Below are 16,726 nucleotides of genomic sequence, written 5' to 3' on the forward strand. Positions count from 1 at the left end.
GAATAGGCATGGTGGTTACATAGCACTGTAAATGTTGCACAAAACAATAAAAATTAATTTTTCTATAACCTTGTCACTCAACGAATGTGAAATCCCCTCTCAGTGCTACAAGTATGTTCTTCCCCAATATGCTATGATCATTCACGTACTCATTCCCCAAACAGCAATAATAATAATTAACTAGTATGTAGTTGGTAAGAATTATAATGCTGCATTTATAATTTTAGTCCAGTATACTCATTTAAAACACCTTCAGTATGAATAAAAAAATCTTAATAAAACAAATTACACACACACAAAAAAAAACCCTTCAGTAAACAGTGGTCAGAATGGCCATTACATTGTTGTGTTTATTTGTATTTTCCTACCTTCCACCAAACACTGAATGTGTCTCAATGACAGGAAATATGTATCCTGCTTTCAGAATCTCTCTAACATAATACCTCTTGATTCAATTAATCTCTGCTGTAATTAATTACTCTATCAAGCTATTTTCTGATTATATCCAACACATGCTTGAAATTTGTGTGACAAAGAAGCCACCTGTGCTGACTCAAATGTAAATGCATCTTCTCTTGATAATATCACTGATCTGGGGAGTAATCACAGGTACAGCCTATGCCTGTGATTGTCATTAAACTCTTGTCTGGCACTCTGCATATTCCACAGAGGGAAAGAAAGTTATCAGTAGGACTGTGGTCCAAACAATAATGTCCATATTTTGTTATGAGAAATGTTACACCTGAGGTAAGACATTATTATTTAATGTTACCACATTGTTTGGACACCAAGGTGAAGTACAGAGAGAAAATTATTTCCACCAACAGTATTCCTTGTTGAAAGGGAAGCTAGGATAGCTACCTCTGAACTAAGTGGCTGTACACTGAGTTTTAACACTCTCAACAACAAACACTGAGTAGACTTTCTCCTTATTCAACACCATATCTTAAGCCTTTGAAGTTCACTGCTCTCCAACACATATTAATCCATCTTGATGAGATTGAGAAATGTTTGTATATATGGATCAGCACATCCATAGCACTCAGGAACCTCTCTCCCACCTATTAAAACTATCTGTGTCTCACTTCTTGGCAGTCTTCTTGAGAGCAAGATTTGTATCTGACCAACATTACCACAGACATACAGTGGGATGTTCCTAAGGCAAAGTAGAATGGTGGATTTACTCAGAACAAAAGGATATCTTATTGATTCAAGAGCAAGGGACACATCAAGGTCGTGGAAATGGACTGCAACCCTGAACTGCAAGATCCTTTGCACCCTCCATCTCTGCTCCTTTCGTATCTAATTGATCTGTTCGCACCTGAAGCAAATATCTTCTTCTAGGGACATGTGGCTGTCATTTGCATGTCTTAAGTTTACAATTCCATTTAAAAAGACAAAAAACAGACAAACACAAAACACAACTTACTAGGCAAGAAAATTTGATTGGGAAGTGTTCACCTCTGTTACATTCATTCAAAACTGTGCACTAGGATCTAGAAAAAAATGATAATTAAATAGAATTTGTATAAAAGTGTCAAAGTCATGACAATTCACCCTCTACAAAACCCAGAGCAATGTCCCCTTTTCAAAAATACATTAGTAACTCGGGTTGGAAGAGATGAAATGATATGAATTTTCTTCTGATACTTAGGGTCCTTTAAGTGAAGACATTTATTCACAAGGACATCCACTCACAGCTTGATTTTACATTTCCTAAAATGTATCCACAAGCCAAGCATACACTGAGAAATAACATTCAAACTAGAAGGGTTTAGGAGCTGCTACTACATCAGGGTTAAAGAAATGTTGGTGAATTCTGATCAAACCTGAAAATATCCCTAAGTGAGCATGAGGTTTGTTATCAAAATTTGAAAATATATTTAAAATATCAATTAAATATTATTCCTATATGCCCAGAAAACTATTTTCTTTTTTAAAAAATATATGGATTTATTTTTTGAAAATTTCATAGATGCATATGATATATCTTGATATCAACCCCCCCATTTCAGCTCTAAGAATCTCTCTTCCAATTTCATGTCCTCTAAAAACAAACAAACAAAACAAAAAAGCAAAACAACAAAAACAAATTAATTAGTCATTTAAGCCCATATGGCCATGGATGTCAGGTCATCCATGAAGCATGAGTAACCTACCAGTAGCCATAACCCCAGTGAAAAGTAACTTCATTCTCCAGCAATCATCAACTACCAGGTGCTCCTCAACAAGGGAAAAAGTCTCAGGAATTCTTCTGTGATGAAAATTTTAATTGGCTTAAACTTGTGAAAGTCTTTTTTCAAGAAGGCTGTGTATGACTTTCTTACCCATAGACTTTGAACACACAGTATCAAGTTTGAATTTTCCTCCATGGAACCAGCCTCAAATCCTATCAAGAGAACAATTTGTTATTCCCATAAACACTCTTGAAGGTATTGCATCAGTGGGCACATCTGCCTGGTAGGTTGATATTGTATCATGCAAGATCCAGTAATGGGTAATACTGGCAGTGTCTTTTTTCCCCAGCGGCTTTTCAGCATGAAGAATACTATTCCTCAGGGAAAGAGCTTCCTGGTCAGTTCAAGACTGACTTATGTTGTGCACCTAAGTGTTTGACCTTCAGTAATAGAGTCTTGACATCTAGTTATAGTGGGCCACTAAGAGCTATGATAACAGCCTGTATTGCTGTGGCTATCTCTGGGAACTCATTGACCAAAAATTCTTATATTAAATGCTTGCTCATACTTTTATGACCAATGTTACTATGAGGTTTTTTGGTTTTCCTTCAAGCCCTTTTTAGATGTGTAACTGACCAGTCCTTCTTTCAAAATGTTATTGTTAATTTTCCTCCCTCAACTTTTAGGCAGTAGAAGAATCTGTGATCAGAAAGAAAATGAAATATAATTTTGGATAAATCCCTTTGGGTTGTTATATATGTTTGATTATATAAGTTTAGATGTTCAGCTTACAAAAAAACTTCTAGCTGCTGAGACATTTTTAGAGCAGAGTACAAAATGAAGATGGTAACCAGGCAACATGGTTCTTGTACTGTTATTAAAAATAAAATGTGTAGCTTCACCATGTAGAATAATTTTCTGGCCTTTGATGTGTTGTTTTTTCTCTTGGGAAAATAAGCAGATCTTATATGCTCAAATGATCAATAATTTTCCACTTAAAATTCATTATCTTGTTAGATTATGTTTGCTAGAGAATTTACACAGATAAACCAGTCATGATAATTTGATACAATTCTTTTAAAATGTGTTCAAAGATTTAGCATAAAAATTATGTAAGTCTTCACACAATCTATCACTCAAACAAAAATTCAGTGTTTGGCCATTAAAATGACATCTGGCTTAAACGAACATGTAAATTTTCCAACCATCAGTTAAAATTATGACAAATTTTTATACTATGAATAACATTTTCAAAAATAACTATGTCAAAATGCAAACATCCATGACAAGTATTCATAATTTATGTACAAGACTTGATATCATATCACAATAGATAATACATATATGTGCATAAAGAATCATATGTTCCAATTAGATTTTGTCTTCTGTATCTCTGGTAGATTTTGTGCAGGTCTTCTAGGACTATGTATAAAAGATGCTTGAATGGCTTAAATTGTGTAATCTTCTAGAGTATTGGATCATAAGTCTGCTTGTGTATCCACACCACCTGGGAAGTAAAAAGCTCATGCATTTGAACCACCAGCAGGTGCTCTAATTTAGTTGATGTGGTTTAGAGTCAAAGAATAGGTGAACTCTTTACAAATGCCACATATTATCCTAGGGTATGCACAGGGACACAAACTGCTGCTCTAGATAAATAATTCCTGCACATACCTCATGTAGATTAGAGGATGAGACCTCAAAAGAATGACTCTGGGCAAGTTGCTTTTTGTAGGTTGTTGAAAGGCTGCCCTCAGAGAGGCATCCAGAAATATAGGATTTTGGTAAACATACCTTTAAATATCTGAAGTCCACTCTTTATGAAAGGCAGACCTTGTTTCAGAGGTACCGCGTGAAGCTACATAGGTAGTTGTTGATAATAAATATTATCTAGCTCATTCTTTGAGCAAAGCTCCAGACTGGAAACTCATAGATTTTTCTCTTTCTGGATATTGAACAAATAACAGCTAACATGGGGTATTTAAGTTCCAGAGACAGAAGAGAGAAACATTGGTAGATATCTGGTTCATTTTTATTATTATTTAAAAGTGTGTGTGTGTGGGGGGGGTGTTTTAGGGGTCTCTGTGTGGGTATGTATACATGAGCATAAGAGTCAGTAGAGGAAGGATTCCTCCTCTGATACCCCTGGAACTGCATGTTTTAGGCAGTTGTGTACCATACATTATGGGTGTTGAGATTTTTAACATACAAGAACAATATGTGCTCTTAACCACTGATTCATCTCTCCAGCCCCCAAATCTTGATTTTTTTAAGACTGCCTATTGATTTCTTCATATAAGAAGGAGTGTATTTTAGTCCTCTTATCAATCTTGTTGTTGTCAAGAATGTTGAAAGAGGACATCCATTCTTGCAATTTTATAGAAAAAAAGTCTAGCTTTGAGTTGCAGGTGTACCACTAGAAACTCTGTCCTTCTGTCCTTACACTATTACAGTCTGTCCTTACACACTTGATAGTTCAGCAGTCACAGTCATAAATTATCCTGAGGTCTTTTGAGTCCTATAGGGAATAAAAATTATTATAAATAAGAATAATCCAGAACTACTAATTAATAAGCAATATTTGCAGCATACACTACTGTTCCTAGGCTTCTGAAAGTCAATCATGACCACCTATCACACTTATGTTATGAAGATAGTGAACAGACTATACAGGTGAAAGCACCATGGCCTTTGTCTTATAATTTTTCAAGAGTTGATAGATTAAAATTCAAGAGAACATAGAAAAGTGCACTTACACAAAGTACACCCAACAAAAGCATTTAAACTGAATCTGTGAGCATAGTAAGTTATCTTAAGTGTATCACTATTAATTAAGGTTCATATTTGAGTATAACATTTATAAATAGTAAATTTGTAACAACAGTTTCTTGGACACATACATTCTTACCAAAATAGTTCATCCATTCTTGTATTAAATTTAGCTTCCTGAAGACTTAAACTGAATAAATCACAGTGGTAACACTGATTTTCAGGATTTATTATTCATGTCTGCTATGCTAGTGGAAACTGCTATGCAGTTACATTAATACGCTTAATATGCTCACTTTATATGCAGTAATGAATTATTAATAGATTATATCTGTGAAATGTTTGCATAGAAACCAAAATTAATTTGTCTTAGAGAATGACCATTCTACAAAGTTTTAATACTTGCAAAAGCCTGAATATTATATGGAATCTGCAGGTAATGTTGTAAAAAAAAATACCCATACACAGCCCTACCCACCTTCCTCTTCTCTCCCTACATGTGATTGTTTCATATACAGAATCAATAAGTGCATAAGCAAAGACTAAAGAAATGAAATTGTGTCATTGGTGAAAACATGAATTAAAGGTCATTGTGTTAGTTGAAGTTAGCCATACAGTGATTTCAGTCATGCATGTATTATTCAAGGGTTACTATTTTGCTAATTGAAACCAGAATGATGATCACCTCACCAGACACTAGGAATGGGTGCACTTTTCTTAGAATAATGTTGTGTATCTTACTCTATCTGCCTTATCCATAAACATTTCCCATGGAACGGTTTGTTCTTTGTGTAATAACTTCCATTGCAATAACTCTTGTTTGCTCAAAAATCATGGCTGCTTGCCACCAGTCTCATCAAAAGACATAGTCAAAGAATTTCTAGGTGCACTCTGTCTAGCTTTATCTCATGAGGTCATCCAAAGTGATTTATATTTCTTTAACTTAATTTACTTTAGTTCAACTTTACTGAAATGCAAGTTAGAAAGTCAGATATTAGTTTGGTGCAGACTATGGCCTCTAGGCCTGAAAGTCAAGACAGGAATATGCAGGCATGGGTGGAATGCAGGAATATGCAAGAAGGGAGGCAGGACAATAGAACTCTACATAGTACCTGAGGCAAAGATGCAGGACACACCCACCCCTACCAGTTCCTTTAACCATGTGATTAACAGTCATCCTCTAAGAAAGTTCCCAAATCACTGACTCTCATTCAGAGTTGTCTACCTGAGGTTTCCCAATATATCTTGGGGGCTAGATGATGTTTAATTCCTGAAATAGGATGAGATCACATCCCTAACCCCTGAAATAGGATGAGATCACATCCATAATCCCCAACAAGTTGATGACTGTTAGATGACTGTAAGAGGAGCTTTGTTTCGCTATAGACATGAAAGGCTACCTTATTCTCAAATACATTATATTCCCATACCTACCTGTGATCTTTATGTCATGTTTTGGAGGTGTGGTCTCCTTTCTTCTGTGCCATGTCCTCTCCTCTTTTATCCAAGGGAATTTAGAATTGCTTAATCATAGCATTTTTAGTATGGTTAACTCTCCTCTTTCTTTCTGTCCTCCCACCCTCAAGGAATCATGGACAATTCCTCTTTTTTTCTCAGAAAAGTATGGCCTTTGTATATTTTCCCATACGAATTGTAGAGTAACTGATATTTGTGTTTATTTTTTGTGTGTAGCTATTTCAACTCTGGATTTCTACTCCATCTTCTAACGAGTTGTTATCTGGGTGTATAAATATGGATGATTATCTTGATCCTTTCCTAAGATCCTTATTTTTTTATTGGTTTAGTCATGTACTTCATTGTGGTGGTATTGTGTTCCCCAAAATATTGTGCACCCTAATAAACAGCCACTAGATACAAAGCCTAGAAAATTGTGGCACTCACACCTTTAATCCTAGCATTCTAGAGGTAGAAATCCCTCTAGATCTCTGTGAGTTCAAGGCCACATTGGAAACAGCCAGGCATGGTGACACATGCCTTTAATCCCAAGAAATGAGACTTTAATCCCAGGGAGTGATGGCAAAAACAGCAAGATATATAAGGCATGAAGACTAGAAACTAGCAGCATTTGGCTGGTTATGCTTTCAGGCTTTCGAGCAGCAGTTCAGCTAAGATTCATTCTGGATGAGGACTCAGAGGCATCCAGTCTGAGGAAACAGGATCAGCTGAGGAATTGGTGAGGTGAAGTAGCTATGACTTGTTCTGTCTCTCTGATATTTTAGCGTTCACCCCAATACCTGGCCCAAGGTTTGATTTTATTAATAAGACTCTCTAAGATTCATGCTATACTTCATTCATGACATTTAATGATCTTTCTCAGTGCAATGGAGCTTAGACACAGCTCAGCACTCAGCATACATGCACTGAATGGAGAGAGATGTACCTAACAATGGTAGAATATACCATATCCATCCTATAAATATAAGATGCCCAGATTGGTCTACTGATTTTCCAGAGGATCTGAGTTTCACTGTCTACCCTAAATGGCAGCTTAACTCTTGTGTACTGTGATGAGTACTGTGTTCTTTAAACATCAGCATGGGTTTCCTGAGCTGGAAGCAGGGCAGTAAGAAGAATTAATAGCCATTGCATTTGAGGTATAAAGTTCAATGCTCTGGTGTTGTGTGCCACTTGGACTGATGAGGATGTTCCTCTGACAGTGATGTACTACTGGAGTTGAAAACCTAGCAGCCTTAGCTGCTGTATATTTCAGGTGTATTAGATGGCATGTAAAACCTTCTTCTGCTCTGTAACCTGTTAATGACACCTGCTAATATTCCTCACATCACCCTCTAGTGAGACCTTCCTTTGCCTGTCGACTAGAAGGTCCACCTACTAATCATGTCCCCAGGATGAATCACGCATCTATTAAGTTATACTCCACAGATTCCAGGTGGTAACTGAGGATCATTTCCTCATTTCAAAGAGGACAGAACCAGCTAGAACTGTTTGTAATGCCTGTTGAAGCTCCACTCCTTCTCCCTCATGTTTGGAATTAACTTCTCAAATGATGGCAGTTCTGCTGAACATGTACCAGTGAGACACTGCTTTAGACTAGCCTAGAATAAAATTTAGAAAATGAAATGTATCTGCTCAACCAAAGGAATAAGTTCACACTAAGAATTCCATCTGCTTCATGTAAAAGAATGATAGTATTCCTTTAACAAAACTTTAATTATGTTTCCTTTGAATCAAAACTGTGGGACTTGGTGCCGTGGGTTATATTTCCAAACTCTGGAAATGTTCTTAATTGTATTGATATATGTTAAGATCATTTTTCTTCTGAAATTTAATGGAGATGGGGAGAAGTCATTTCTCACAGGAGCAGAGGGAGGGAGATGGAGAAGGAAGGAGCCCTGTTATTAGTTATTCTAATGTCTGATTCTATCCCTAAGTCTCTGCCCCACCTGGATCACTAAACATTTTATATGAAGTGCCCTGTTTCTAATGGAAGATAGGGAAAATCTTCAGGTTTCTGAAACTGTAGTGACAAACTATGGGTAGGGACTTAAATGCTTAGGCAGAGGGGAGGCTGTGCCCCACTTCGATGTCAGAAACACTTTATCTGTTAGTAAGCATCACTACAAAGTGTACCTCCCTGGAAGGGCTTCCAAGTGTACTCTCAGGCACTGTAAATATATGGCTGTAATAAGATGCTTTTTAAACCTTGGAGGTCTCACATGTGGATACTTTCCTTCTTTCTGAATGGAAATAAATAGAGGGAACTAACAAGAATCCATTTTTCTTACCCCATGAGCTGATAAAAGGTGGAATTGGGTTGTTAGGTTCTGTAAGAAGTCTGATTCAGACAAGCAAAACCAAGCATCAAGAAGAGCCTCAGTGGATGATACAATTTTGTCTATGCATCTGCTTTTTGGGTTTGTGTGAGAGGATCTGTTCTCTGAACCTGGGTTACCCCATCACTGTCAAACCACACAACCATTGATTGATTTCCCAAATCTATCACCTGACCACATACATTATTTATCTTCTGCTTGTATGGCATGGTATGTGGGTCACAGCAAACTCCATAGGACTTTTATAGATCTTTGGTAGGTATGGTAATTACCAGAAGATGAGAGAGAAAACAAAAACCTAGTTTCCCCTCTTACTCAGTTAATCTGGGCTCCACTTCCCTGATCAGCTGTCCAAGTGATTATGACACTCACCAAAATATAAGCCTGTTGTGTAGCATATGTGACAGTTATGACTGTAGACCAGGCACCCTGCTATCAAATTCTTCTGAGTCTTCATTTCTGACTTTAAAGTACAGCTCTGAGTAATACCCACTACTTAGAGTTAATGTGACACCTAAAGAGAAAATGTATGTAAAATGCTTTCTGCCTTTGTCCCTGTAACCACTGGCACAATTTTTATGGCATATGGAAAAAGCTGGATACTTTAAGTATTTGTTAGTATTTCCACCTTCTCCTATGACTCTTGGCCTTAAACTTCCCAAGTTTCTGTGTTCTTCCTACTGTCACTGATGGCACTATGGAGAGTGACAGAAGGAGATGGTGTCATCTTCATTTGTACAAGTAGACAAAAGGAAGATCAGCAATTCAAAGTGTGGGCTTCCTATGTTTCCATGACATAGTGACATTAGTGGACTTGGCATTCAAGCCTAGTCCAAGTGATAGTCTGAGTCTGAACTTTCATTTCTTTGGCACCTTTATCCTCTTAAGACCTCATGGATTCATTGTAATATTTGAAGTTACCCATTCCAGAAGCAGCAGCTAGAGAATTGTATAGTACTTGGACTCTTGAGTCTGTGCTAATGTGGATGTGCCATGAATAACATCAAAGTGACAGTCTTATTTACCTGTGGCCTCTCCTAAATCAATTTTATTTCTCCTTTGACTAGGAAGTCAATTCCATGATGGGACAACACCAAAAGAAAAAGGCCTTGAAATGTTACTCACTGACCAGCAGCTGAAATAGCCAAAAACATAGACTAGAGCATAATGGTTGACATTGGACATGCTGTATTTTTTTTCTAAGACTCTGATTTCTCATGTACCAAGTGAGAATAATGATAATAATTACTGCACAGCCATGTCTATACTAAGAATTTAGAACATCAGTTATTATCTGGAGATGACAAAATTTGTATATTGTATAACTGTAAATTCCCTTAATGCTACAACCAAATACCTGACCAAAGCAACTTAAAGAAGAACAGGTTCATGGAAGCTCACAGTTGGAGGGTACAGCCCATTATGTCACAGAAAACACAGAAGCAGATACTTGAGTAGGCAGTTTTTACAGTGTGGCCACAGAAACAGAGAGCAGTGAATGCTAGTATTGGGGCTTGCTTTTTCCTTTGTATTTTGTCCAGAACCCCAGTCCTTGGAATGGTCCTACCCACAGTTAAGGAGGGTCTTCCTACCTCAAGTAGTCTAATCAAAGAAATCCCCATTGCCCAGAGATTTGTCACCTAGATGAGTAAAGACCCTTAAGGTGACAGTATTAATCATCACAGTCGAAGACATTTGTCCTTGGTTTAGCTCACTAGGAATGCAAAGCATTTTTTAAATTTATTATAGCATTCCAAAGGTCTTCAGTGTGGATTTCACAGTGAAAATAGTGCTTGTAGACAACACTTCTCTATCACTTATTGAATTAGAAAGCTCCCTATAATTTATCACATATATATGATATATATGATATACATATTTTATATATATATATAAATAAATGTTTGTGTGTGTGTATGTGTGTGTGTATGTGTGTCTGTATTGTATGTGTATTTGATCTTCATCCATCTATTCTATTCATGGACACAAATAAATAAATCCTCTAGTCTACAAAATATCACTGGTTCTTTTTTTTCATTAATTTATTTACCATATGGAAGCAATGATCTCCATGAGTTCTGACCTTCTCATTTAACTCTGTTTAGGGTTTGATGCTTACTTCACATCCCGAACACTTGAAAACAACAGGAGAAATGTATGGTTTGCTGAATACTGGGAAGAAAACTTCAACTGCAAGTTGACAATTAGTGGGTCCAAAAAAGAAGACACAGATCGCAAATGCACAGGTAATTTCATTCCTGTTGTCCTCCTGTGACTTTACGTGGCCAGCACTGAGATGTCTGCATAGTTGACAGAAGGAAGCCTGGCTGGAGACAAATTGAAAAAGTAAATTGAATTTTACTAGATTGTTCAGAAAACAGAACAACAGCATAACTCTTGCAGGTCAAGGGAAAGAGAGACAAGAATGTGTTCTTTTCTGCCTGTCCATCTCACTGTAATTGGCATTTCCAGCGATACTTGGGATCTTGTTGCTTCAAACACTCCTGTTAATAAATATTAGCTCATGTTCTAGCCAGGAGAATGAAGTCTTTTTCACAAAAACAAAAGCCCCTAAGACATCCCAAACCAGGACCAGTGGCAACTGTTATTATCCATAGTATATCTGATCAAGTCTATAGAGTGCTTGAATTTATAATTATGAACATTATTAATGGTTTTCACAATGTATAAGTGAAAGTCATTTGCTACTTAACACATGCTTAAAGTATTCACTGCTTCTCATATAAATCTTTTGTGAATTTCTTCCCAGTAAAAAGTGTGTTTATAAATAGGTAAAGGGGAAAGGAGACAATAGTTCATTTAGTCTTTTACAGACACTTACTAAGTAATCTCCCTTCTGCTAAGCACCATTCTAGCTGTGCTGGTCTCATGGTGAACCAAGTAGTCTGGGACTCAGCTTTCACAAGGCTTAGAATGTAGTATTGGAGTATAAGAAGGACATTGAAATTGCTCCAGTGAACTTGTCATATAAACTAAAAGGTGTGAGCTTGGATTTCAAGGACATATATCAAAGGAATTTCAGTTGTGTTAATGGCATGAGCTTTTTTTCCAAAGACTTCCTTGAGAAAATAATGCTTGTATCAGCATCTGTCAATGGATTCGACAACAGCTAATTTGTGAAGGAGAAAACTGGGTGAAAAGTCACTGAAAAAAATAACATGACATGGTTCTATAGCAAGAGGATTACTGCAACTCTGATGATACAATGAACCCCCCCAAAATGGTGAATGAGCTACAGTCACCTTTGGGGAGAATATGGGGCAGTGAGGGAGAAAGAATGAGCTAAGGCAGGAGCTGCCAAAAGAAGAGCAAATACTGTAATGTTTGATGGAATTTGATATTGATTTGTATTTAATCTTGTAGCTGATCTTTAACTTGAGCACTGAATAACTGTGAAAGGCTGAGTAGAGCCTAACTGTCCTCTCCAGTAACCTTTGACATTTGAAATGTAGCTTTCCAGTATCCCTACACCCTACAGTGTGTACTCAGTGTGATCAGGCATACTGAGGACAAGGGCAAAGGGAAAGCTAAGGCACTAAAGTTCTTATCATACGTACATGAGTACCAAAATTCAATTCCCAGACCTTACATTGGAGAAAAGGCAAAGGTATGGGCAAAAGCACTTAAATCCCAGCACTGGAGAGGCAGAGACAGAATCCTGAGGTTCTTTGACCAGCCATCCTACCCTAATGGTTGATTCCCAGGTCAGTGAGAGGCTCTGTCTCAAAATACAAGAAGGATTGTGACTAAGGGGCAATGATCATGGCTAAGGGACCAAGACTGTCCTCTAGCCATTGCATGTACACATACATATGAGCACACATTCTCTCTCTCTCTCTCTCTCTCTCTCTCTCTCTCTCTCTCTCTCTCTCTCTCTCTCTCTCTCAAGTTTCTATAAAAATAAGATGTATGGTAAAGAGACCAAAATGAAAATATTGCTGCAAAATCAGTAGGACACATGTATTGGAGGCATTATGGTTAACTAGAATGTCAGAGTAACTGCATTCTCTGTTCAGACCATAGTATGTAACAGCACAGTGTTCTCAGAAACATGGTCTTTCTATTGTTGGAAAGAAAAATGAATAAAATTGATTCAATGTTGACTAGACCTAGGTGACACAAAGCTTTCAAGTGGAAACTGAAAAAATTAGTTTGACATCTGGATAATTTGTCTGTAAGACAGGGAACACTCAAGTGTACGACAGTATGCAGATGATGGATGACAGTTTCCAGAGTGTTTCTGACATCCGATGTTCTGTAGAATGGCTGGAGGTGGAATGGATTGTCAAAATGGAACTTAGGCTTGTTTCTATCTGAGGCCAAGACTTGTCTTTTTGCATGCTCTAAATCAGAATGTTCTATGGATAACCACATCTCAGTACTGAGCATAGCGAATTGAAGTTTATAAAAAACAAACAAAAAAAAATATGACCAATCTACCAACAGAAATGGAAAAAGTATTTTGTGTCTTTCTGTTATACTCTTCTCGGGGTCTCATTTACTAAGTTACTGATGATCCAAAGTCATTCGCTTATTCTCTCTACATATATATATATATTTTTTTTTTTTGGTTTTTCGAGACAGGGTTTCTCTGTGTAGCTTTGCGCCTTTCCTGGAGCTCACTTGGTAGCCCAGGCTGGCCTCGAACTCACAGAGATCCGCCTGCCTCCACCTCCCGAGTGCTGGGATTAAAGGCGTGCGCCACCAACGCCCGGCATCTACATATATTTTTTATGAGGCAATGATTTCTTTAGGGAAAGAACTAGTTACATGTTATTTAAAAAATTATAATTATACATAAAATTGTGTTTACTAGAATGGTTTACTCAGTAGGGGCTGAGTAACCTAACAGTGGCCATCTACACAGTTCAAACACTCAGAATCTGGTGTTTGCTTAGTAGGGTGACTCATTAGTCCCAATATAGGGACTTGGAAGGCCTGGAGAGCTGCTGGTCTTCAGTTCATATGGAAGTTCAAACGTGCTGGAATCTAATGTCCACCCAGGATGGCAGCAGCAGCAGCAGCAGCAGCAGCAGCAGCAGCAGTAGCAACAGAGCATGAATGTGTTCACTCAGGAAGAAACAAAGGCAGGCAACACTGCTTTTCCCTTTAACATCCTTCTATCTGGTCAGCTCCTTGGAAGGTGCCAAAAATGGTGATGGTGGGTCTTCCCCATTAGCAAATTCCTGGAAATCACCCTCACAGACACATCAAAAGCATATTTCCTAGTAAATTTCAGAATCTAAGTGTCACATTGACAATCAAGGATAATCATCACACCTCTTTTTAAAATTATCCGTATTAGTAAGACATGGTCTATTGAGTGGTTGTAGCTAGGGTTTTCCTGCCTTGCTCACAGTCAGGACAAATCTTGGTCACCGGCCAGTCCCACAGCCACTCGGACCCAAGCAAGTAAACACAGAGACTTATATTGCTTACAAACTGTATGGCCGTGGAAGGCTTCTTGCTAAGTGTTCTTATAGCTTAAATTAACCCATTTCCATAAACACATACCTTGCCATGTGTGGCTTGTGGCTTACCGGCATCTTCACATTCTGCTTGTCCTGGCAGCGGCTGGCAGTGACTCCTTCTGCCTTCCTGTTCTTTCTTTTCTCCTCTCTGTTAGTCCTGCCTATACTTCCTGCCTAACCACGGGCCAATCAGTGTTTTATTTATTGACCAATCAGAGCAACACATTTGCCATACAGAACATCCCACAGCAAGTGGTAGTAAATATTATTTATGATGGTATTTTATTTGTACTGAAATGTGATTTTCATTGTATGTTAATAAATAAAGTTGCCCGGGGGTCAGAGCTATTAGAGCCATAGCAAGAGCATGGTGGTGGTGGTGGTGGTGGTGGTGGTGGTGCACACCTTTAATCCCAGCACTTGGTAGAAGAGCTAGGTAGATCTCTGTGTGTTCAGGGATACAGCCAGCATTGGAGACATATGCCTTTAAGACCTGGAGGGTGGTACTTACAGGCAGTGATGAGGCAGTCATGTGTTTGGGTTTACAACCAATGAGAAGGCAGAACAGAAAGACTATTTAAAGACAGACACACAGGAAGTAGCTCTCTTTCAGGGAAGCTAGGAGCACTGCAGGAGGTAAGATTTTTAGCTCTGAGCTCTGACCTCTCGGCTTTCTCTTTTACATTGATTCTGTGTTTCTTATTTTAATAAGACGGTTGGTTACATCTACAATTATTACTATTGTTTTTAGTCTTCAAGCTTGTGCATATAAATACACAAGATAAGAATGGTGTCATGAGTGGTTTTTGTTTTTGTTCTTGTTTATGTTTTTTTCTTCTTTGCCCTTTCCTTTTCCAAGCCTGACTGAAGTCTTATGTTGCTTTGGTAGTATGTTCAAAACACTCCTTAAAATATCTTGACATTTAGACACACCCCAATTCTAGAAGTAGAAAGTGGTAGGAAAACATATGATGACTGATAATCTAGAGCGAAAGATGAAATAATAGGAATAGGTTAGACACGAGTCCTTAAAGCTATGATACAAACCAATTTTAATCATGGACATGGACAAGAGAAGGAAGCATTGGTGGGCTTCAGCATATGGAAGATAAAAAGGAAAGCTGCTTGATGACCAAGTTTTTAAACAGTAAAGAGAATGAATGTGTCAGAAAGAAGCAGGCACATGAGGAGACCATGGAATTATCAGTTTTACATTGTAAACATACAGCATAGAGACAGTAGATATTTTTTTTTTTTTTTTGGTTTTTCGAGACAGGGTTTCTCTGTGTAGCTTTGCGCCTTTCCTGGAGCTCACTTGGTAGCCCAGGCTGGCCTCGAACTCACAGATATCCTCCCGGCTCTGCCTCCCGAGTGCTGGGATTAAAGGCGTGCACCACCACCGCCCGGCGTGACAGTAGATATTTTAACAGGAGGATTGAAAAAAAAAAAAAACCAGCCTCCATCATCCCTTCTTGTGACTGTGCTCTGATGAAAAATTGACTCTTCTAAAAATTTAAAAGTAAACATGCTTAAAATACCATTTATTTTCCTTTGTGTAGCCTCTTAAGCTATAAGAAGGTATGTTTCTATGTTAGTTCTAGGCAGACCCACATGGAATCTGTCGTCTTATGTACTTCAGTAATGAGCAGCAAGACCTGGAGCATTTGAAGAAAGCAGATTGCTTTTCTAATGTTGTAATGAAAGCTTTAAGGTCACATACAAATAAAAGGGCTTTGAAAGAAAAAAAATAATTGTTGAAAAAATTTTGAGAAATAGAGAATAATATTTGCTCCTGTAGAATTTTGGGGGATCTGAGGTACAGACATTCTTAATGCAAATATCCTGAGAAACTCTCTAACCACTTGTCCCATAAATTACTCAACATTCATCTGACATAGCTGCAAGGCAAGCAACACTTCTTCATTGCTCCATATCTTTAAAATATTCCACAGCTCTTGTATATATCCTGATATTTCTAACTCCAAAAGCTAATTCTCTTTCTCCTACCATCACTTGAAATTATTTTCTCTGCTACAAGCCAAACATCAGTAGCAAGTGATCTTGTACATGACTCCTTTGGGCTGACATCCTGGAAGAGAATGTGTGTAAAATGGTCCAGACTTTTGCAGAAGGCAGAGTCCCCATATGATAGGAGTCAATGTCACTTGTGATATTTCATACTAGGGGAACATCATCCCATGGAGACAGTGTTAGAGCCACACACTAGGAAATAGAATCTAGTAGACAATTTAATGAGAATCACATGTCCTTAATCAACAGAAAGAGCATATGGATTGTGTTTACTAATTGTACATGTGGCTCCTTGTAGCATGAATCTTAAAAGTTCTTATTAATAAAAACAAACCTAGAGCCAGGTATTAGGGTAAATGCTGAAAGATCAGAGAAGCAGAACAAGTCACAGCCACCTCACCTCACCAGTTCCTCAGTTGATCCTGTTTCCTCAGACTGAAAG

General features: G+C 37.8%; 1 protein-coding gene across 2 annotated transcripts in view; it reads left to right on the forward strand.

Moving 5' to 3' along the window:
* The window catches only part of Grm7 (glutamate metabotropic receptor 7), a 905,956-nt gene that overhangs the window by 577,211 nt on the left and 312,019 nt on the right, over positions 1–16,726 (forward strand). For both annotated transcript variants that reach the window (XM_042273759.2, XM_042273760.2), the window contains exon 5: positions 10,867–11,007. In XM_042273759.2, coding sequence (XP_042129693.1) covers positions 10,867–11,007 — 141 coding nt within the window. The remainder of the gene's footprint in view (positions 1–10,866; positions 11,008–16,726) is intronic.

Source organism: Peromyscus maniculatus, chromosome 3 (assembly GCF_049852395.1).
Source record: "Peromyscus maniculatus bairdii isolate BWxNUB_F1_BW_parent chromosome 3, HU_Pman_BW_mat_3.1, whole genome shotgun sequence".
NCBI lineage: Eukaryota > Metazoa > Chordata > Mammalia > Rodentia > Cricetidae > Peromyscus > Peromyscus maniculatus.